The 22,645-nt window shown below is 41.4% G+C and overlaps 1 protein-coding gene across 1 annotated transcript; it reads right to left on the reverse strand.

Annotated features, from left to right (window-relative positions):
- Window positions 1-344: 344 nt before the first annotated feature.
- Window positions 345-3,001, reverse strand: LOC127316619 (large ribosomal subunit protein uL22y). The gene is made up of 7 exons (XM_051347062.2): window positions 2,863-3,001; window positions 2,741-2,777; window positions 2,602-2,642; window positions 1,210-1,440; window positions 1,015-1,117; window positions 832-899; window positions 345-590 (listed from the first exon to the last, which is right to left on the reverse strand). The coding sequence occupies exons 1-7, from the start codon at window positions 2,863-2,865 to the stop codon at window positions 555-557; spliced, it is 519 nt and encodes a 172-aa protein (XP_051203022.1). The 5' UTR covers window positions 2,866-3,001; the 3' UTR covers window positions 345-554.
- Between the last annotated feature and the right edge of the window lie 19,644 nt (window positions 3,002-22,645).

Raw genomic sequence — 22,645 nt, forward strand, 5'->3', positions numbered from 1 at the left:
TAGTAAAGATGTTTGGCGTTTGGATTTTGTGTTACCTGATAGGCAACTGTAAAAAAGATGCAGATTCTGGTTAAGGAAAAGGTTTGCGTTACATTCACCAAACGAGAACTAAATTTTGCCCATAATCATTTTGTATCAAAAATTGCATTGATGAAAGGCCAAATGATCATCACAAGACAACTAGATGCAACAAAGAACAAAATGCATAGATCCTGGGTCATTCATTACACCCTTTGGTACGATAACATTACAGGCAATATAATGTGACAATAGTTGAGCTAAAGGACTAGACAAGAAATAACATTGTAAATACTTGAAGTGAACAGCAAAAGAAGACAAGGATCTGTGGCAAATAAGTTCAGATAGGCACTGCTCAAATGCATGAAACTGTTTTAGCATATAACGACCATTCGAGACCACAAGGATAGCATCAACCTTAACAAATCCTGACTCAACATTGGTATCAAAAACAAAGGATGCAGCACTGGCATAAAGGTTCTTGGAAAGAACTACAGCTACGATTCTTGGACAGATACTGAGGTCACTCCATGGGCTTAAACAGCTTTCCTTGGTGCAATGACATTGTCAGGCTACAAAACAAGAATGTGGATTAGGAGAAGCAGTTTAAGATCCAGATAAGAACAGCTTAAACTGACAAGGTAATAAGCATTTCAAGGAACATTTGCAACACAATGACAGTAAGACTAGTTTAGAAGGTGAATCACATGAATATTGATTCATACAACTAGAAACTAGCGCGGCCAACACCAAACAGTGCTTAACCAAGTTTGCAGGATGAACTGGAAAAATATAGAGGATATAAGAACATACCTCCTTCTTCACAGGCTCTTCCTTCTCTGACAAGATCAGCTCGATGTGGCAGGGGTTTGACATGTAAGCTGACATAAAAGAAATATTAGTATGATATCCAATGGAAGCAGAATAGATATCTCGATTTAACCCTTGCTAGTGAAAGCAAAACAGACATCCCAATATATCCCTTGATTAACTTACGATTAATGCGTCCGTGAGCACGGTATGTACGCCGCCTCTGCTTCATGGCTTGGTTCACCTGGATGTGCGAAATGTAGAGGCTGTCGACATCCAAGCCTTTAACCTACATAAACAGCAGGTCTTGAGTAACCCAAAACAATAGTTGATAGCATGATGCATCTAAAAAAATACTCAGAGCATAAACTAGCAGCATACCTCAGCGTTACTCTCAGCATTCTTCAGCAAATCCAACACGAACTGGGCTGACTTTGCAGGCCAGCGACCCTGTCCATTTGGCTGGCGATTCTTTGCTTGTGCGGTACGGCCAACACCTCTACAGTACCTCCTGAAGGGAATAGCTTGCTTGTGGGCCAAAACATCCTCAAGGTACCTCTTAGCCTTGTTCAAAGGCATCTTGCGAAGGGCAAACGCTGTCTCACGTGTGTTCTGCAAACATTATTAGGAACTTAGCCAGAGAAACAAGAGAAAATGATACATCAAGAAAAAAAACAATATTAATCTAGGACAGTGTTCTGCAAACATTATTGGAACTTAGCCAGAGAAACAAGAGAAAATGATTCGTCAAGCAAAAATAAACTACTCAGTGAACTCAGAAAAGGATTTCACACCTGCCAACACTTTATTTCAACTACAAGCTGATAGGATAGGGTACTTTTATCTACAATATTACTCACTGTAATGAGATCACAGAGTACTTTCTCAAAGACCATTGTTTGAAATGTGACTAGATGGAAAAGACAAAACAAATCAAATGAACCAAAATTTCAATTGTTCAGCGCAGCAAGGACTGTTTCAAGGTATTCAGTATATAGATAAGAAACAGAGTGATGTCAAAATATCATAAAATAACAAAAAAGGGACATAAAACTAGGCTGCATAGAGATAAATTGGCTAAACAGCTAAACATGATTCAAATGTAAGGTGCAAAAATTTCTAAAAGACACATTTGAGCAGTGCACATCATCATTAATCATTAAGACGTAACTTGTATGACCCTGGCATTATACAGGTAGACAACAAACTCAATGTTTGGTACACACTATTAGTCCAAATTTAAGGCACAAAACATGCTCCTGAAGGACTCAGCTTGAGCAGTACACGACATCATTATTAATCATTAAAACGTGAACGTGACTAGTGTGACCCTAGCAATATAGTGATATAGACAACAAACTCAATGTTCCGCACACAATATTAGTCAAATTTTAAGGCACAAAACTTGCACCTGAACTTTTCAGTAATACGCAGAATCTGGATGAAGTTCGTACATGGTTTAGATATTCCACAGAACCAAAATATCCCTAAAGATGTTGTACCGTTCACATTGCCCATGAACCATATGCCACAGAGAGAGACACAAATTGCTCATCAGATAGCAACGCATCTGTATCCCCGAAGCAACGTGCGAAGTGCTCATACAAACAACCGAACATAACCTTCACACTCTGGGTCTATATCACACTTCAGCCAATTCATAACGCCATTTGCACACTCTCTAACCCTAATTCATCAACAAGATAACGGCAGCTGACAAGAACAGCTCGCTAATCCGCAAGATGTGACCGAGAGCAGGTTCAGGAAAGGTACCTTGAAGTGGACCCTGAGATCCTTGCCACAGGCCTTGGCCGCTGCGCAACAGAACACGAAACATCCGGTCAAAACCCACCTTGCGATGAAGGCGAAACAGCAAAGAGGAGAAGAAGAACAGAGGGACAGGAGATCTTACACTTGGTCGGGTTGGCCGGATCCCTCGAGTACTTCACCTGCGACGGATGCAACGGCGAGGATGTCAGGGCGAAGGCGCATGAGTCAGATGATAGTACGAGGAAGGAGAGGGGCGAGGCTTACCATGGCGGCGGCGGCGGAGGATGCGGCCGGAGAGGAGGAAGGGGAGGGAGGGTCTGGCCTTCTCACGAACTCTCCGAACAGGGAATGAGCTGAGGAGGCGGCGGAGGTCTAAGAGGAGGAGAGAAACCCTAGAGGCTTGCCGCTCTTCGTGGGCTGATGGCCCGATGTGAGTCGCGTATTTGGATCTTGGAGGCCCATGCGTGGGACTAAGGCCCGTCCCTTTTCCGTTGCATATTTTTCCTTTTGCAGTTGTTATTCGAGCTGGTTAACCTTGGAAAATCCCACATTATGTATATTCGAGTATGTCCTAAAAATTATATTTTAGTTTTCTATTTGATTATAAAACATATGAAATATTTATGCTAATTAAAATTAGCAAAGGAAAGAGGCAAGGAATGGTTACTACACCTGCTAGATAACACCTCGGCAAATGAGAGAGACAAGGTCGTCTTCTTATTATGGAGTGTATGGCACCATCGGAACAATATTATGCATGCAGATGGAAAAGCATTGTTTATTGCTTCTATTCCATACCTTCGCAACTATGTTGAATCATTCAGGGCTTGCAAAGCCCCTGCCCTAGATGTGAAAGGTAAAACCTCTCTGGCCTCTGCTACCCTACCCAGTGCAAACCCTTTTCATGAGGGCTCAATGAACCCACGGTGGGCGGACCCAAAGGAAGGTAGTTTGAAGGGGAACGTGGATGTTGGATGGGATGCTTGAACTGAGCGGGCTGGTATTGGAGTGATCGTTAGGAATGATCAATTTCACGTCGTTTATTCCAAATAGAGCTTTATTACGAGATGTACAAGCGTCGAGGAGGCAGAAATTCTAGTGTGTTTGGAGGGCATTCGAGCTCTAGTATCTTTGTAGTGTGTCAGAGCTGTTTTGGAGAACGACTGTCTCCGCGTGGTGCAAACATTAGCTGGTGAAGTTGCTGATAAATCCCAATACTGGTCCCTACTTAAGGATCGAAGGTCAAGATTTGTTTAATGTCTATCGTCATATAAAGCTTAGCTAAAGTGGGTCGCGTGAGTAATAGTGATGTAATTTAGCGCAATTAGGCAAAAGTGGCTCAAGTGGTACTCTATTTGGATCGTGCCCTACATGTCCCTTAGATTCATTTTGTTATCTCTTTGGTGTAAGTCACGGTTGTTCATTCTTCATGGAGAGTCGAAGGACGGAGCATGTAGAGACCGTGTATTTGCATGTAACTTTCTAAAGAAACAACAAGATACACATTGTTTAAGATCGACAATGGTGTTTTTATCTTCATGAAGAGTTAACATGGCGGAGCCCCTACCGATTGTGTCCTCTGCATGAATCTTTTTGAATAAATAACTCCCTTTGCTAGGTCTAAGGATCTTTTTATAATTTCTATTATCTCTGGTGTTCTTTGTACTACTACTGATGACGATTAATAGATTGGTGGTTGATGTCTACGGGTGCTTTTATTCTTGTAGACAGTGTTGGGCCTCCAAGAGCAGAGGTTTGTAGAACAGCAGCAAGTTTCGCTTAAGTGGATCACCCAAGGTTTATCGAACTCAGGGAGGAAGAGGTCAAAGATATCCCTCTCATGCAACCCTGCAACCACAAAGCAAGAAGTCTCTTGTGTCCCCAACACACCTAATAGGTGCACTAGTTCGGCGAAGAGATAGTGAAATACAGGTGGTATGAATATGTATGAGCAGTAGTAACGGCACCAGAAAAGTGCTTTCACTACAAGAAAAGTTCAAATAGACAACGTCTCAAAATCGTCCGCTAAGGGGTATTTTTCGTCGCCTATGGGCCTAACCCGACGATATGGGTTCTGTTGTCGAAACTGCGTCAGGCAAAGTCCTACCACGTATTTTTCGGTCCGTCGCGCTTGGGTGCCCTTCCGCCACGGAAAATCGGACCGTTGCAGAAGTGTTTCCGGAGCCCGTTGATCGCGACGTCATGCAAGCGCCACGTGGCGACAGATTAGCGCGATTAACGGCATTAATCTTTGAAACCCCGTGGTAGATGGTAAGCCCACACGAGGCACTGCCACGTCTTAATTTGGCGGCCCATTAAGTTTGCGGGCCGGGCCAGCTGACTTAGTTTGACCGGTCAACTATATAGCTGGGCTGGTCCATTAGTTACGTGGGCCGGGCCTAACCTCTAAGGTTGACTGGTCAAAAGATTAATGGGCCGGCCCACTAAACATGTGGGCCGGGCCGAATGCACTCGTTTGACCGGTCAACAGGCAAAAGGGCCGGCCCACAAAACATGTGGGACCCACTTTCATGTTATCGGGCCGGCCCATTTACCAAGTGGGGTCCACCTTAAAGCAAGTGGGTCGGCCCAAGTAGTTATTGGGTCGGCCCAATTAGCATGTGGGTCCCACTTTCCTACTATCGGGCCGGCCCATTTAGTACGTGGGGTCCACATTAGATCAAATGGGCAGGCCCACCAAGCCAGTGGGCCGGGCCAAAAGCACGGGTGGGTCCCACTTTCCTGTTAATGGGCCAGCCCATTTAGTATGTGGGGTCCATCATATAGCAAGTGGGCCGGCCCAACAAGATAGTGGGTCGGGCCAAAAAACACAGGTGGGTCCCACTTTCCAGTTAAAGGGCCGGCCCATTTAGTATGTGGGGTCCACCATATAGCAAGTGGGCTGGCCCAACACGCTAGTGGGCCGGGTCAAAACCACAGGTGGGTCCCACTTTCCTCTTAAAGGGCCGATCCATTTAGTATGTGGGGTCCACCATGTAGCAAGTGGGCCGGCCCAACAAGATAGTGGGCCGGGCCAAAAGCAAAGGTGGGTCCCACTTTCCTGTTAAAGGGTCGGCCCATTTAGTATGTAGGGTCCACCTTATAGCAAGTGGGCCGGCCCAACAAGATAGTGGGCCGGGCCAAAAACACAGGTGGGTCCCACTTTCCTCTTAAAGGGCCGGCCCATTTAGTATGTGGGATCCACCACAAAAGCAATTGGCTGGCCCAACTAGTTAGTGGGCCGGCCCGGTGGTGGGTGGGGTCCACCTTAAAGCAAGTGGGTCGGCCCAATTAGAGTGTGGGGTCCACCGTAAATCAAGTGGGCTGGCCCAATAAGTAAGTGGGCCGGCCTTAGTTTAGTTCTTGTTTATATGTTTAGGCATAATAGGCGCTTTAGGATTTTGCGGGTAGGCACATATGTGATTTCGGTTAATTGGGCCGTTTAAGGGATGGGAATTCGTGTTTTAGATGCGAGAATATTTACGTGACAATGATTTCGTCGGATAGCCTCACTTACCACAAGCAACAAAGAAAAAATGCGCGAAAGAACTATAAAAACTAACTAAATATTACATCAACACGGCTTTGAAAAAATATTACAGAACCCAGAGAAATTGAATGGTAATTAAACCTAGCAATACAATGAAGCGATCCGGCAATCTTTTAAGTTGTCCATGCAGCACCTATATCTGAAACAAAGACATTACAGGTTAAGACAGTAACAATGGAAAGGCAAAGACACTACAATATTATTTGCCAAAGAATTTGGAACTCATCATTTCGTCGTTATAACAAGATCATTGTAATGCGCACAATAAGCAAACAAAGAGTGCATGCCGCATACCAACAGCCAATATAACAGAGCATGTTAGAATGAAACAGCAGACTTACTCGTCGAGTCCCATGCAAACCAACATGTTCGGGGAGTACAAAATTGGCATGAACAACATAGTAGCGAGGCTATAAATTTTGTAACAACGATCGAGCAAGATGAAGTTATGATGGCTACATCTACGAGCGAGGGAATGTAAACCAAAAATAGAAGTTACGATGGCAAAAGCTAAAGAGGAGGGAATGTGAACCAACATGTGCCAAGTGCAATTACTTCATTTTGGCCGTGAACTAAATAATACTCCTGAACTTATAGTGAAGGGGATGCAAATCAAGATGTTTCGGGATATAAACTTGTAATGAGTAACACATAGAGGATAGTTAATGCTGGAGCTTAGGATGGACCAGATACAGAATATAGTGGGATCACCTGTGAACTTGTATAAGAGGGAATGCAAACCAATATGTTCAGCATTCCATATGTGAGCGTCATGCCAAGTCAGAGAAACAAGTCAATAATGCAGCTTTTGAAGAACAAGATGGCACGCAAAATTATTTAGTAGTATGACAAGTTTATTTGTACTACAGGCTAGATAGCAGAGTGATAGCATGCCAAACTAAGTCCTTACTTTGTTAGCTTACAATGAACTAGATACAAAACAATGGCATCACCTGTAGTACAGGGAATGCAAGCCAACATGTTCATGGAGTAAAAAATTGGCGCAAACAACATAGTAGCAGGCCATAAGTTTTGTAACAATGACTGAGCAAGATAAAGTTATGATGGCTAGATCTACAGAGCAGGGAATGTAAACCAAATATAGAAGTTACGATGCCAAAAGCTATAGAGCAGGGAATGCGAACCAACATGTGCAATTACTTAAAATTGGCCATGAACTAAATAATAGCAGGATGTTACTATAATACCTATAATTTTTGTAACAACGACTGAGCAAGATAGAAGTTATGATGGCTACATCTACAGAGCAGGGAATTTTTTTAGATTCTCGGGGAGACATTCTCCCCGGTTCCATTTCATGCCGAAAAGAAACCAGTGTCTACAGAGCAGGGAATGCAAACCAAAATGTTCAATCGCTTAAAGTTAGCAATGAACTAGAAAATAGCAAGGTGTTACGGTCATAGCTAGGAATGAAATAAAAGAGCTTCAGACAAACAAGCATCTGAACCCAGAACATGGCGCTAAAACAAGGGACTTACATTAGGAGAAGCACTCTGTGGGAGTCACAGCAGATCTTCCTGGGGTTGATAGATCCGGTGATGAAGTACGCTACATGTGCTACTTGGGGTTGGAGAGACGGCCATTACACTTCATGGTTACTCATCTCATCTGCAAAAACGTAACGGCGCATCGTTAGCACAAACAGGTTCCCGCAAGATTAAACAAGAACTTGCAGGCAAGCAATAGAAAAGCGACAGTAGAAGAGTTTAGATCATGCACGGCGCCGGTGAGGCAGATCCGGTTCATGCACAGCGGTGTCGGTGAGCAAGATCCGATGCGGTGCACGACGGATCCAGCGAAGCGGCTCCGGTGGTGGACGATACCGCAGTGAAGCGGCTGCGGTAGACCGCTGGATGAGCATATGGTTTCGAGGTTCGGCGGGGATGATCCGGTCTGGTTGATGACGGCGTCGATGAAGCGGCTCCGGCAGCCGGATGACGAGGATCGCGAGGGCTCGGGTAGGCCAGGGAAGTCCGGCGGGGATGTTCCGGTGCGGTGGTCGTGGAGGTGGGAGAGAGGGACTTGGGAAGTTCCGGTGGGTGGTCTGAGGGAAATGAATTTTTTTGGGGAGGGTTTCCGGGCTAGGGAGGTGGTGATCCAAAAAATGACGGTCATACCCCCCCCCCCACCAACCGACTTTGCTGTCATCTACATAGGGGTAGAATGGGAATTTGGAAGCGTGTGAAATTTTTGTATTTTGTGGGCGGGAAGTTTTGCCGCTATGAGATTTTGAATTTGGCTAAGGTCCAACTATAATGATAAAAAATTGTGAGACCGTACTAGTACCTCTGTTCAAGGCCGAGTGCGAAATCAAATCATCATCACCTTGAATACCGGTTACTATCATCGTGATCTATCTTCTTATCCCATTCAAAAACCCGTCTGAAATATTTCAGGATTGGCGGGAGATTTTGCCGCCCGACTGAGATTTGATTTTGAATATGGCTATGGTCAAGTAATATAATATAATACTAATATAAAGACGGTACACCTGGTTAAGTACAGGTACTAATTGCTGCGTCAGTCAAGGCCAACAGCCACATCAAGCCATCATCATTACAAACAAAATCAGTCAAATCTAGAAGCTAGTATAGGAAAAATTCACAGCAGCATAATAAATCCAGAAAACTAAGTACGGAGTATAATACATAAACTGCATACAATAGCCAAAAGCAGCCAATAACAATGTTGATGTTCACGACAAACTAATCTGAAAATAATACAAGACACAATGTATGGCCAACATGAAGATTAGGATACCCCAGGATGAATGAATCTGATCTTCATTCAGCATATATTTCTTCGTCACTCCATTCTCTGATCTGAAGGAAATATTCATTGAACTCCTTCCGTCTGCAGTGTGCAGCCAATACATCCTCCAAACGGTATGGCCTTTGTTCATTTCTCATACCGTAGTTTCCTAATCTATCCACACGTATTGGCCACTCATCCCAATCCTTTATATCATCAAAGTACTCTCTGATATAACCCAAATCTGCGTAGTAGATGCAGCCAGGTCGAAGTGTCGGGTGCACTCTGGTGTCAACGGAGATACACCGGATATAATGGACGAAGAAGGCACGACTGCCAATGTTATTGACAGCATGGAGAGAGCGGCTCTCAGTGTCCACACGGTAGACCAATGATTGACCTTCCTCCAAATGCTTGTTGTCCAACAACACAAGCAGCAGAGCACCATCCGACTTCACAAGGTAGAACTTGTTATTTCCAAGTTCTGGAAATGAAAATAGTGTATCCATGTTGATCGTGTCATGCGCTGCTCCAACCGGACATTGTTGGTGCACACTAATTTTCCGAACTCAAAATTGTTCACAGCTATTGCATACAATTCACCATTGAACGGGTAATGCAACGCGAGAGAATGGTGCTCGGTCGAAAATCTTCCTTCTCCCCAATCTTCATCTATACCCGTAGTTGGAGTGCTCTCAACGACCCAAGCCAGTTCCGCCGGGTACTCTTTGGACACGCCGACCATAGTCGGGGACTTCATTACAAATGATCGACTTGAATAACATATTGCATATGCGCCTCAAACCTAGTATTCAATGTCTTTGTGAGTGGGTTCAGAAGCCGTATCTTGTGCGGCTGGTTCTTCTGGGCAAGCACGATGACGCCACGGCAAAAGCCGACGAAGTAGTATCTAAAATATATTGATGAAGATAACATTCAGCACTAAGATGTTTACGAATGAAAATAAAAATAGATTAACTCTATAGATATGGAGGAATTTGAACCTTGCATGAACTTCCGTTAGATCGATGGTGACGTAGCGGGATGTGCGGAGGTGGAGGAAGGTGAAATCAGTAGCGCGTGGAAGGGCATGTTCTACCATGATCCATTCGTGCAGGTGCACGTCGGGCTCAGGTAAACCTGAGCGCCAATTTCTACAAACTTGCCTCAAAGCAGAGTAGGTGTCCATGTACTCCTCGTTCGCCAGTAAGCAGTCCCCGATCTTGTGAAGTGGTCCGTCAGCCCTGAGAGAGGCCCAGTCCACGGAGGCGCGGCGCTTGGATGCGCCGCCCTCGGAGGCGACGGTCTCGGGGGCGACGGCCGCCGGCGCATTCTTCTTGTCCATCGCCGGCAGGGAACGCGCGTAGGGCGGTTGGTGTTTTTTCATTCGATTTGGAGAAGTTGATGGGACGTGAGAGGCGTGGTTGCGTGCGTGAGTGAGAATGAGACTGTGTGCAGAGGGAGGGACAGAGGGGCTCTGTACAGGCAACGTGACGGTTGGTCTCGGCAGTTTCTCAAAAAAGCTAGACGTTTGGTCTCAACACGCGCACCGCCTAACCGCTGCGCACCACGACACGCGTCCGTGGTACTGCACGTCTGCACCGTTACGTGTACTCAGTTCTACCGTCGAGCCTTACACTGGAAAAAATATATGTACTCAGTTTTCCCCTCGAGTACTAATACTGGCTAGTGCAATATACTCAGTTTTACCCTCAAGTGGCTGGTCAACAGAGAGTCAACAAATGGGATTAAGCTAGTATCTAATTGAGTAATTTCATGCGCAAAAAAATAAAATCAAAGTGCCTCCTACTCATGGAGTCTTGTTAAGAAGAGGAGGTCTAACCCTTGGAAAACAGAGTAGCACACCACAGGTCCGAAATGATGGAAAGGGCTAGGCAATCCACTTATAGATCTCAACAAAAACCACATGGAACTATATTAAACTTATGCAGTAGCCAACGCTACCAAAATTCAGAAGTGCAGGCTGAGTCCCAACACATTTGCTTCGGTGTCCCCCCCTCGTTCAAACTGTAGTGAACTAAAACATATGAATGGCAAAGATCTCTTTTTAACTCTTCGTAACCAAGGGCGTAATGATTAAAAGTGAATAAAAAGTCATAAGTGTAAGCTCTCAAGTAGCCAGTACGGTCCATTTGAGTCTATATTGTTCAGTAGTCAGACACGCAGACAACGTTGTACATTGAAAACCAAAACGTTCGTGGGTAAAATATTTCGCCAGCCACATTGGCTGTTAGGAACATTAAGTACACCTAGTATATCTATGCGATGGTATATAGGGCTTGATATGGGTTTTTACGGGCTAAAAAATGAAGGCAGATGGCAAAAATTACCCCTTCAAGTTTTGGTTAGGGGGGGGACACCGAAGCAAGCCTCGAGTCCCAAAGGCACAACACAATACGGAAACTTGCAAACTTACATAAAAGGGGCTATGCAACCCACTTATACACACATTAACAGCCATCCTCGTGTGTGACAAGAGAAATTCAACACTGGATTCGGAGGTAGGCACATGAAGCTTTACAAGGGCCAATGGGGCACCAACAAATTATGGATGAATTGAACCACACCGTCAACAATTCAAACTCGAGACCTTGGCTCTAATACCATTTAAGTTCAAACTGATTGAAAAGGCTAGGCAACCAATTTATAAAACATCCACAGGAAAAACAACCAAGTTGATCCCAGCCGCAGATAAAATGCATCCACCAACAAAATAGGAACATTGCCTCAGTCTCTGGAAAAATTTCACAATACCAAGGTACTCACATGTCAATGTCAGTGTTCATCTCCAATTATCTATGCCATTTTATTAGTCTTTGAGAGATTATAATGAACTTGATTGGCCTCCTGCAGTAGGGCATCACATGCTTCTGATCTCGATCTCAACATGTCAACTTGGTTTCTTAACACATCTGTGCAGCTCGTTCTATTTGGAGTTGTTCCTCCGTAACTTGTGCAGAGAAAGACTTGGACTTGGACTTGGACTTGACTCGCAAAAACCCAAAGATTTCGCAGGAAAGTGTTTTTGGTGATATCTTTATTTTTAAGTACCATGGTAAATGTCTCCATACATTCTTCTAGAGTTTTTTCCATACCGTCTTTCCCGGGTTTTGCCATCTCCAATTTCATATTTGCCTGAAAAGTTTTCAGTCGTGTAAAAATTAAAGTTATTACAGAGAAACATGCAAACGGTAGATTTAATGTGTATGAACTACTTTTAATCCTACAAGTTGGTATGCCTGATTACACATCAAATGCATTTTCACAAAAACGTCTACAAGATCATATTGACATGCCCATTATTGCTCCTACAAATTAGCAAGTGTGTCGTTAAAAAATTTAAATCATAAAGAAGACTTACAATAACACTTTCTGCGAGTTCTCCTATCACATTATGTTTGTTCTTCTGGCATGCCTCGAATCGCTTCTGCCAGAGTCATCTCTTTGTCTGGTTGCATGTTGTTTGCATGATCTACTTTCTGCATTTTTGTACAATCATATAGAAATCAAATAACGTGGTTAAAATGGAGGATGCAAATATAACATGCACATGGAGTTCTACACAATTTACGAGTAACATATGTAGCAAGACAGACCAGCGGGGCATTACTTTTTGCCGAGATGCCCAACCAAGTGACGAGATCTGTACGGCTTGGTAAACGTTGTTTCAAGCGGTTAGCCTGGTTCCTTTTAGACAACGTCTGCAAAAGGAGACTAGTGAGACATGGCGCAAAATAAGTATTCGGAATTTAACTCGGTTTCCACGGTCCTCATAAGCCATACCACATTCTTTGGATCGGATCAGTTGCTTGACAAGATCTCCCCACCGCTCGTCAGTCATACGAGTGCAGGAGACTTTGATCGAACATTGGCGATGTCAGCTGAGTGAAGTATGTCGCCTTAAGCTTATAGCGGTGCCGGCACAACAATTCTTTGAATATGGAAGCGATGACAAACTTTACATCCTCATTATCCTCATCGAATTCAAACCTTAATCGCTCACAACGGTTGAATGATTGGTGAGTTATATAGCATAGAAACAACAAGAAGCTACAAGAAATGGGACAGATCAATGTGGAATAATTTATCATTACCGGGAGAAGCATGACTTACATGTAAATTATGCACTAAACTCTCGAACCGTGAAGGGGTGTCAACATGCTGCTTCCACAATGGGAAGGTAGGAAGTTCATTCACGATAAAATAGCCAATATGTGATACAAGATATGAAGATTCATGCGGATGAAGTGGCCTTCGCCACCTACAATAGATGTGATGCGAAATCTTGAACCCATTCCGGAAATCTTAGCTGCAAGTTTTCTTCCTACCGTTGGCCCCCTCGTTTTTATTGATCGTGGCGAACCTACCAAGTTAAGCATTACATCAAGCTATCATGGTATATAGATACATAAGGGAGCATTAAACTACAAGTCTTGAAAAAAGTATTACCTTTTTTGGCGTGGGTCTCATCATCGGGAGAGGAGTTGTCTTTCGCGGGACTAAGGGTCGGAGGGAGATCATCACCGGTTCTTGGTGTTGTGGCAGCACTTGTTTGGACATTTGAGGCCGTATCATCTGGGACTAGCATCATGTGTCCTTGGCCATTATTACCTACCACCACTCCCGATGGTGCCAATTGTTGGCTCGAATTTCTTGTGGAACCGGTTACGTTGGCAATTGTTGCCGAGAAATGATATTGGCAACTCGGTGGTTGTGGAATGTGTGGGCTGGTACATGTCGGGGCTACTTCTGTCTGATTCGATGGTTTGTGGTTTTTACGAGACCTTTTACTGTTATCATTCTCGGCCTGTTCGCCACCTCGTGTCAGTCTTTTGTTAGACCTTGTAATAGGAGGAGCAGCACGAGCATCAGGCTTAACCCTTTTTTTATTACGCACTGTCACCCATCCTCTGGTATCAGCCTGAGGTTCCTGTTGAGTGTTCTTCCTCCTGTTCGTTCTTGAAAAGTTCTTGCCCGAATCTGCAGATGCATGTCACACATAAATGATATTTCAATGTACAATATTATATGATGATGATATGCAGATGGAATGGAAAAACAGTAAGGCAACATATGCCAAAACATATATGATGCGTTAACTAAGCAGGAAAAATTGTAGTAATGAGATTGAACATGGCATGGGTAACATATTTGGTAGGACTGGGATACAACAAATGGAAGTTGGGACAAATAATTCGATGACAGGACAAAGAAAACTAACCTTGTTGTGTTGCAGAGGATAGTCGACCAGGGCATCTTCCTGAGTCAGCTCGCCATCACAATCAGCAGGATCAAATTCTGAATCAGAGGAATGTTCCGTATCCTTTTTGATGGAGGTGGGTGGCGTTTTTGCACTAGACCTTGTAGAAGGATGTAGTGTTAGGCCCAACGAGGCTGCAACTCGGCTATTATGCAGGATAGTTTGCCTCCGTTGCTCTTCGTACTCATTCTCGAGTGGAAGACCTAACATGCATTGACGAGAAATGCAGATGAGATTTATCATGGAACTGTGCATATAAGAACAAATTAATAGTAGCAGTGAGACTGCTCAAAAGGTGTAATGACAAACAAACTATGGCTCAAAAATAATTGATGTTCATATTGTCAAGCTTCATGCACTAGCCAACGCAACCGGAAGTCCGGACTGATGGAAAGGGCAAACAAATTATGGCTCAAAAATAATTTATGTTGGGCAACAGAGGGCAACAGCAACAATTTTTAGGATAAGTATGAATGTCAAGCTTCATGCAGTAGCCAACGCAACCAAAAGTCCGAACTGATGAAAAGGGCTAAGCAATCCACATATAGACTCAAACACATAAGTGTCATTTCATGCCCATGGTTAACCATATGGAATGGCGTGTGCTTAATATAATTGCCTAGGGTCTTCCAAGTTCCAACAGATCGGTCTATTGGATGAACTTGCTAGCGCATGCAATTCGAAATGGTATCGGACCTACAAGGTCCCGAGTTCAAATCCTAGCAAGTAGCAACGCAGTATTCAAAATAAATACTTGCAGCCTTCCTAAAAAAATATCTAATGATACATGCCTAAGGCTCGGTCTATTGAATGAGCGGTTTTATCACTTAGCACCACAAGTTGGGAATTTTTATCACAAAACACCAGCATTTGGGGAAATTATTTCACATAACACATTATTTGTCATTAGTTGGCTTGACAAGAGCATCACCCTACAGCGTGACACCAATTTACAGTACGTGAGCATGTTTGCTACAAACAAATGAATTTTGGTGTGAAATTTTGTAGACACTGTGGAAATGAGAATATGAGTCACACTTGTTACATATGCTACACACAAAATGAATTACCATATGACAAATATCCATTGAAATTATAACCACACAAGAACATGAGATTTGGGTAATATATTACTGTACCAAAGATAAGGTTTTGATAATGTGTACCAATACAACTACCCTGGACATAAGATTTTTTTGAACTGTATGGACATAAGATTTAACAACTAGTGTTGACAAACAGCTTTGTATTAAGCGTTTAACAGCAAATACCACAAAATAAAGTCTAATTGTCTTTCACCTGCTGTCACTCTTAAACTGACGGTGGCCTGAAGTCACTAATGGGCTATCAAACAGAGATCATGTATTCTCAACGAAACAATTACCCCAAATGTTGGTGTTTTGTGATACAAATTTCTAGGGTTGTGGTTCTGTGATAAAATAAAATCCCGAACTTCTGGTGTTAAGTGATATAAAACCTCATTGGATGAACTGGCTAGAGCATGCAATTCCACATGGCGCACACAGAGTTGCAAATAGAAAAAAATACAGGCAGTTTAATACTATCAATAAATTGCTCTGCTAGCTTGACTGCTATCATAACCTTTGTAAAACGTACTACCACCATCCCGAAGTTTTTACCAAAAATCATTATTAACATGCAAAATACAAATTTAACATCATTAAATAGATAACGAATATATTTTAAATACGGTATCTACGAAATATTATATTTCTTGATAGATTGTTCTGAAAGTTTGGTCAAACTTTACTTGGTTTGACTTTTATAAATAAGCCTTCAGGTCTGGGTGTGTCTATGTCTCAGTCAACTGAGAAATTCTTAAGTCTCAGTCACTTCAGAAAAGTACAACTGCAGTTCAAAAAAATGTGAAACTCGGATCAGTTGCACTTTTCTAGTAGAAAAGTGCAATTGCACTTTTTTGACAGAAAAGTGCAGCTCAAGTGCATTTTTGTGAGTGACTGAGACTTTAGAAATTCTCAGTTGACTGAGACAAGTATTCAAACCCCAAAAAAGTACCGCACAAAAGTGATATTTGGAAAAGAAAAGCGTAACAAAAGCGGACATAAGCTCTGCCTCTCCATCAGCAGATGTAAGGTTACGATCAGCAGAGTTCCGAGATAAAAAAAAATACAGGCAGTTTAATACGATCAACAAATTGCTCTGCTAGCTTGACTGCTATCATAACCTTTGTAAAATGCATACTTCAAACCCCCAAAACATATCACACAGAAGTGATTCTCGGTAAAGAAATGCATAGCGAAAGCGGACATAACCTCGATCTTCCTCTCGATCAGCAGATGTAAGGTTGAGATCTCATATAGCTACGCGGCAAACAACTATCTACACTGATCTAATATCAGCAAGAATGCATTGCAAGAAGGCAACAAAAACTAGTGTCAGAAATCAAATGCATATAACAAAAGCGGACATGTAAAGTATTCATCAACCTTCGTCTAAGGCCAGGGCGGATTTACTCTTTGGTTGGGGGTCGTCGGCTTTGGGGCCGCGTTTTTTGCCCATCTCGATCTCCGGTGAGGTGGACTACAGAGTCGGGGAAGCAGATCCGGAGCAGATATGGCGCGGTCAACGTCGGCGTCGAGGAAGCTAATCCGGCTTGCTAGACAGCAAGGGAGGTCCGCCGGTAAAACGTGGTCGGTCACTACGGTGGCTGGTGAGGAGGCAGTGATGGTGAGGAGGGGCGGTGAGGCACGGCCGTCGTCATGGGAGTGTGCCTGGTAGAAGCATGAGAAAGCTGTGGTGTTAATATTATGCTCTACAGGGAAATATCCTCTGTTGACCGATGTTTTATAGGCCGACGGGCAAACCGCAGGTTTTGGGGTAGCTTGAAAATGGGACGCGCCAACAATTTCGGCGCGTGTTTTGCGGCAAAGATGAAAGTCACCCATAAGAAACTTTCCTCATGGAATACCTTTTGCTTGTTGGTTGGTCGTGTGGACAACATATATATGGGAGATGCCCATAGCTAGCTAGGCCATTCATATCAAACTCGAGTGATTATCACTAAGTTTGCAATGAATATATTTCATGACACTTGCTATTGGCCGGATAGTAGAAAATATATTTCATGACTTCCCATATTAGTTAATTTATATTATTTCAATTGCTAAAATATTTGCATATTATTTTAGAGTTCTAAAAAACACACTACACAATGACAATGGATATTACCACTACCTTCTAGGTCCCGCCCATCAGATTTAGGGCTCCTTTGATTCATAGGATTTGCATAGGAATTGTGTAGGATTTGGTTCCTATGGAAAAAAATTCCTATACATGTTGTTTGATTCATAGGAATATATCCTATAGGAAAAATACCTATGGAAATCTTGTAGTGTAATTCCTATAGGAAAAAAACATTAGCTCATACCTCATGAAAAATTCCTTTGCTTCAATCAAACACACTTCACCTTCCTAAGGGATTCAAATAGACATGCCATTCTAATCCTATGACTTTCCTATTCCTATGCTTTTTCTATCCTTTGAATCAAAGGAGCCCTTAGAGAAAAGTAGCTTAGCCAGAGATTTAGACCTTTGTGCAACAAATACATGAGTTGGTGATATGTGCAAAAGAACAGGTTAAGTGAGTGTTCTGTGCAACAATGACAACAATAAGTGGAGTTTCGTGCAAAGGATAAAAGGTGCAAAAGGGATCACACGGAAGGAGAAAGAGAAAGGGAGAGCAGTGCCTCACGGGGTCGCTGTTATTTATGGTGAAAAGAAATGCTTCACTTTTTTCGGTGAGTGATGTTGACTGGCACACAGGGTTTCAGTTCCGTAGACCTGCAGTGCAGGCTACGTGCCCGTCTAATATTCTTTTTTTTCAGCGACAAATGGGAGAGAAAGAGAGAGAGAGAGAGTCTTGACGATGCGTCTTTACTTGACAAAGAAGATTGCTGGGAGTTTGCCTACCTATCGCACGTGACTTGTGCTCACTGATGTGTGGGACCTACACGCATGGGAACCACACGTAAGTGACCGACCTACTTTATTCTAGGGTGCCCGTCAAGCTAATACATAGTCTGCAACATGAAACTCTATTCGCTTATAAAATCTGAGCTTTGAAATCCAATTTAATTTAAGTCTATTATTGGTCATATCAAGTATAAAATTACATTCTGAAACTTGTTCAACGCTTTCTCATAAATTATTATGGTAGTTTCTGAAAATCAAATGCTAATTGATTTGAGAAAAAACATATATTATTGCACAACAATGGGATATTAAAATATCTATTTGTAAATAAAAATAAGAAGTCAATGTTGTGGTAAGTTAGGAGGTTCAAAGGGTAAACCAAATATAACGTTTTGTTCAATCTCATAGTTAATATTACCAAGTTTGATTCTCCCTGGACATCATTGTTTGTTATAGTGTTCCCTAATTGGGCATGGTGGTGCATCTTGCTATTTCTAACACTGTTGATGACTAGACTTTTCAAGTTTTCGGTATAAAAAATCGTTTTTCATTTTCTAGATGATAAAAAATTGTTTATTTTGTGCATGGGGTAGATAAGATATGGGTCAAAATGGCGCATCTACATTTTTAAAATAAATTAGGCCATATTTTAATGCCAATTCCCAAATTTACGGTTTTTAGTGCTTTCTAGCTAGTCTCGCACATTTAAATGACTTTATGCTGATTTATTGAAAGTAATTCAAATTTGAATTGTAGGTGTGTTATAACTTGGTCCTACAAGTCCCCACAAATCATATTTAGATACATATTACTTACTATATATAGAAACCAGTGATAGTACTAAAATATTCAACCCCTTTGCAAAGATAATCATGTCGACCATTTTGACCTGGTTTTGAAATAAATAAATGAAAATGAAGAAAACCTCAAAAATGAAACCCTTCTACATGGAGTGTGCTTGTATGTGTTAGTTGACAGGGAAAATAATAAACATGTGATAGGGTAGTGAAAAACAAAATGTCTTCACAAAGCGGACTATCGTGTATGAAGATTCCTAGTTTGCAAGCCAAATGATATAGTTATGGCCATATTTGTGGCATAGTTTGTTACAATGTGCCCAAATTGGGAATGGTGGTGCATTTTGCCATTCCCAACAATGTTGCTGACTAGACTTTTCAACTTTTCGGTATATAAAACTCATTTTTCAATTTCTAGATGACAAAATAGGTTTATTTTGTGAATGGGGTACATAAGATACGGCTCAGAATGGCACCTCTATATTTTTAAGATAAATAAGGCCACATATTTGTGAAAATTCCCAACTCTTTACGTTTTTTAGTGCTTTCTAGCTAGTTTCACACATTTAAATGACTTTATGCTGATTTATTGAAAGTAATTCCAATTTAAAATGTAGGTGTGTTATAACTTCATCCTATAAATCCCCAAAAATCATTTTTGGATACATATTACTTACTATATACAGAAACATGTGATAGGGTAGTAAAAACAAAATGTCTTCACAAGACGGACTATCGTGTGTATGAAGATTCATGTGCTTTGGTTTTCATTTTTTGATTTTTTCTGAATGTTTATGCCCATTTGAATCTTGGTCAAATCCTAGGTTTGACCAAGATTTAAGCAAGTTTAAAACACATGAAAATGAAAAGGTAAGCTTGGATCCTTATTAGTCATTCTAGAATGAAGCTTTTGGGGGGTTCTTGAAATCTCAATGTTTGAAACCCAAAACCACTTCTCTTCATGGTTGACTTCATAAGACAGAGTTTAGGGTTAGGGGTAGATACATGATTTGTCGGGTTTGAATATGTCTAGACCTTATTTATCAACTTGAATGCTTACTATATATATGACGTAAGAATACTATGTGCTTTGGTTTTTTTTTTCTTTTTTTTGATTTTTTCTGAATTTTTATGCTCATTTGAATCTTGTTGTTGGTCAAATCCTAGGTTTGACCATGATTTAAACAAACTTAAAACATGAAAATGAAAAGGTAAGCCTGGATCCTTCCTAGTCACTCTAAAATTAAGCTTTTGGGAAGTTTTTGAAATTTCCATGTTTGAAACCCAAAACCACTTTCTCTTCATGCTTGACTTCATACGACAGAGTTAAGGGTTAGGGGTAGATACATGCTTTTTTCTATTTTGAATATGTCTAGACCTTGTTTATCAACTTGAAGGCTTACTATATATGACATAAGAAGGCTATGTGCTTTGGTTTTCATTTTTCTGGTTTTTTTTTTGAATTTTATGCCCATTTGAATCTTGGTCAAATAGGCTAGGTTTGACCAAGATTTAAACAATTTTAAAACATGAAAATGAAAAGGCAAGCCTGGATCTTTTTGTAGTCACTCTAAAATGAAGCTTTTGGGAGGTTCTTGAAATTTCAATGTTTGAAACCAATACGACTTCTCTTCATGCTAGACTTCATAAGATCAACCGAGTTTATGGTTAGGGGGTAGATACATGATTTGTCTGGTTTGAACACATGTCTAAACCTTGTTTACCAACTTGAATGCTTACTATATGACATAAGAAGACTATGTGCTTTTGTTTTTCATTCTTCTATTTTTTTGAATTTTATTCCCATTTGAATCTTGGTCAAATCCTAGGTTTGACCAGGATTTAAACAAGTATAAAATATGAAAACGAAAAGGTAAGCCTGGATCCTTCTTAGTCACCCTAATATGTACCATCTTTTGGGAAGTTTTTGAAATTTTCATGTTTGAAACCCAAAACCACTTCTATTCATGATTGACTTCATAATTAAGACAGAGTTTAAGGTTAGGGGCAGATATATACATGATTATCTGGTTTGAATATGTCTAGACCTTGTTTATCAACTTTAATGCTTACTATATATATGACATAAGAATGCTATGTGCTTTGGTTTATCATTCTTTTGGTTTTTTCCTGAATTTTTATGCCCATTTGAATCTTGGTTAAATCCTAGGTTTGACAAAGATTTAAACAAGTTTAAAATATGAAAATGAAAAGGTAACCATGAATCCTTCTTAGTCACTCTAAAATGAATCTTTTGGGGGGTTCTTGAAATCTCAATGTTTGAAACCCAAAACCACTTCTCTTCATGGTTGACTTCATAAGACAGAGTTTACGGTTAGGGGTTAGATACATGATTTGTCGGGTTTGGATATGTCTAGACCTTGTTTATCAACTTGAATTCTTGCTTTATGACATAAGAAGGCTATGTGCTTTGGTTTTTCATTTTCTGATTTTTTTGAATTTTATACCCATTTGAATCTTGGTCAAATACTAGCTAGGTTTGACCAACATCTAAAAATGAAGCTTTTGGGAGGTTTTTGAAATTTCCATGTTTGAAACCCAAAACCACTTCTCTTCATGCCTTACTTCATAATTAAGACAAAGTTTAGGGTTAGGGAGTAGATACATGATTTGCCTGGTTTGAATATGTCTAGACCTTTTTTATCATCTTGAATGCTTACTATATAACATAAGAAGACTATGTGCATTGGTATTTCATTTTTTCATTTTCATGCCCATTTGAATCTTGGTGAAATCCTAGGTTTGAGCAAGATTTAAACAAGTTTAACACGTGAAAACGAATAAGTAAGCATGGATCCTTCTTAGTCACTCCAAAATGTACCAATTGATAGATGTGTTAACTTTGCTTCATGGAAAAATTAATGTCATGTAAATGAGTTAACTTGGATTTCCTACCCTTGAATCCATAGGAAACTTTGTTCTAATGCACTATAATAATCAACCGAGTTTTTACACCAACAGATCTGTCACTTACGTGTGGTTCCCATGCGTGAGGTCCCACACTTCAGTGAGCACAAGTCACGTGCAGTAGGTACCCAAACTCCCAGCCATTTTCTTTGTCAAGAGAAGACGCGTCAGGATTCAGGATGCGTATTGGGAGTCTGTGGGTCCTTCTGGATCCTTCGGTTGTCCCTCTCACAAAAAAAGACAAATCTCTCTCATTCTCGGCCTCGCTCGACTCGCTCGCTCGCTCGCTCGCACCTCCCTGCTCACTGACAAACCCTGCACAATAGTCAACATCGTCACCCGAAAAAGGGGAGACACCATAATGCTCTCCCTTCTTCTGTCCTTCCGAGTGATCCCTCTTCCTCCGAGTTTCACTAGCTAGACGGGCAAACACACATGTGCTGCATAGTAATAATAAAAAGGTGAGTAGAAAAATCGACCTACGAATCTATAATTAAATAGGTTAAACTAGGGTTTTGCCCAGTACTACAGATCAAGGTTCAAAAAAATCCAACTACGGGGTTCGAACAACCCCATTTCTAATCCAAGAATTTTTTCGACCTCATCCAATGGCCTCAAACTATAGGGTTAGCATCTAGTGCAGTATGTGTGAACATGTATGCACTATGTGTGCTATAACTTGTATGTCTTTCAAATTTGAACCAAATTTGAATAAGTTTGAAATATTTGAAATGGGGCTTTTGCTTTAAACGTTTGAAACCCAAA

The sequence above is a fragment of the Lolium perenne genome, chromosome 7, assembly GCF_019359855.2.
Source record: "Lolium perenne isolate Kyuss_39 chromosome 7, Kyuss_2.0, whole genome shotgun sequence".
Lineage (NCBI taxonomy): Eukaryota > Viridiplantae > Streptophyta > Magnoliopsida > Poales > Poaceae > Lolium > Lolium perenne.

Excerpts from the sequence above, each read along its gene's own strand:
- LOC127316619 (XM_051347062.2), bottom strand. Across the intron at positions 2,643-2,740 it reads TCCGGCCAACCCGACCAAGT|CGGCCAAGGCCTGTGGCAAG; the intron begins GTAAGATCTCCT and ends TCTGTTGCGCAG. Across the intron at positions 591-831 it reads AAGAGCCTGTGAAGAAGGAG|CCTGACAATGTCATTGCACC; the intron begins GTATGTTCTTAT and ends CTTGTTTTGTAG.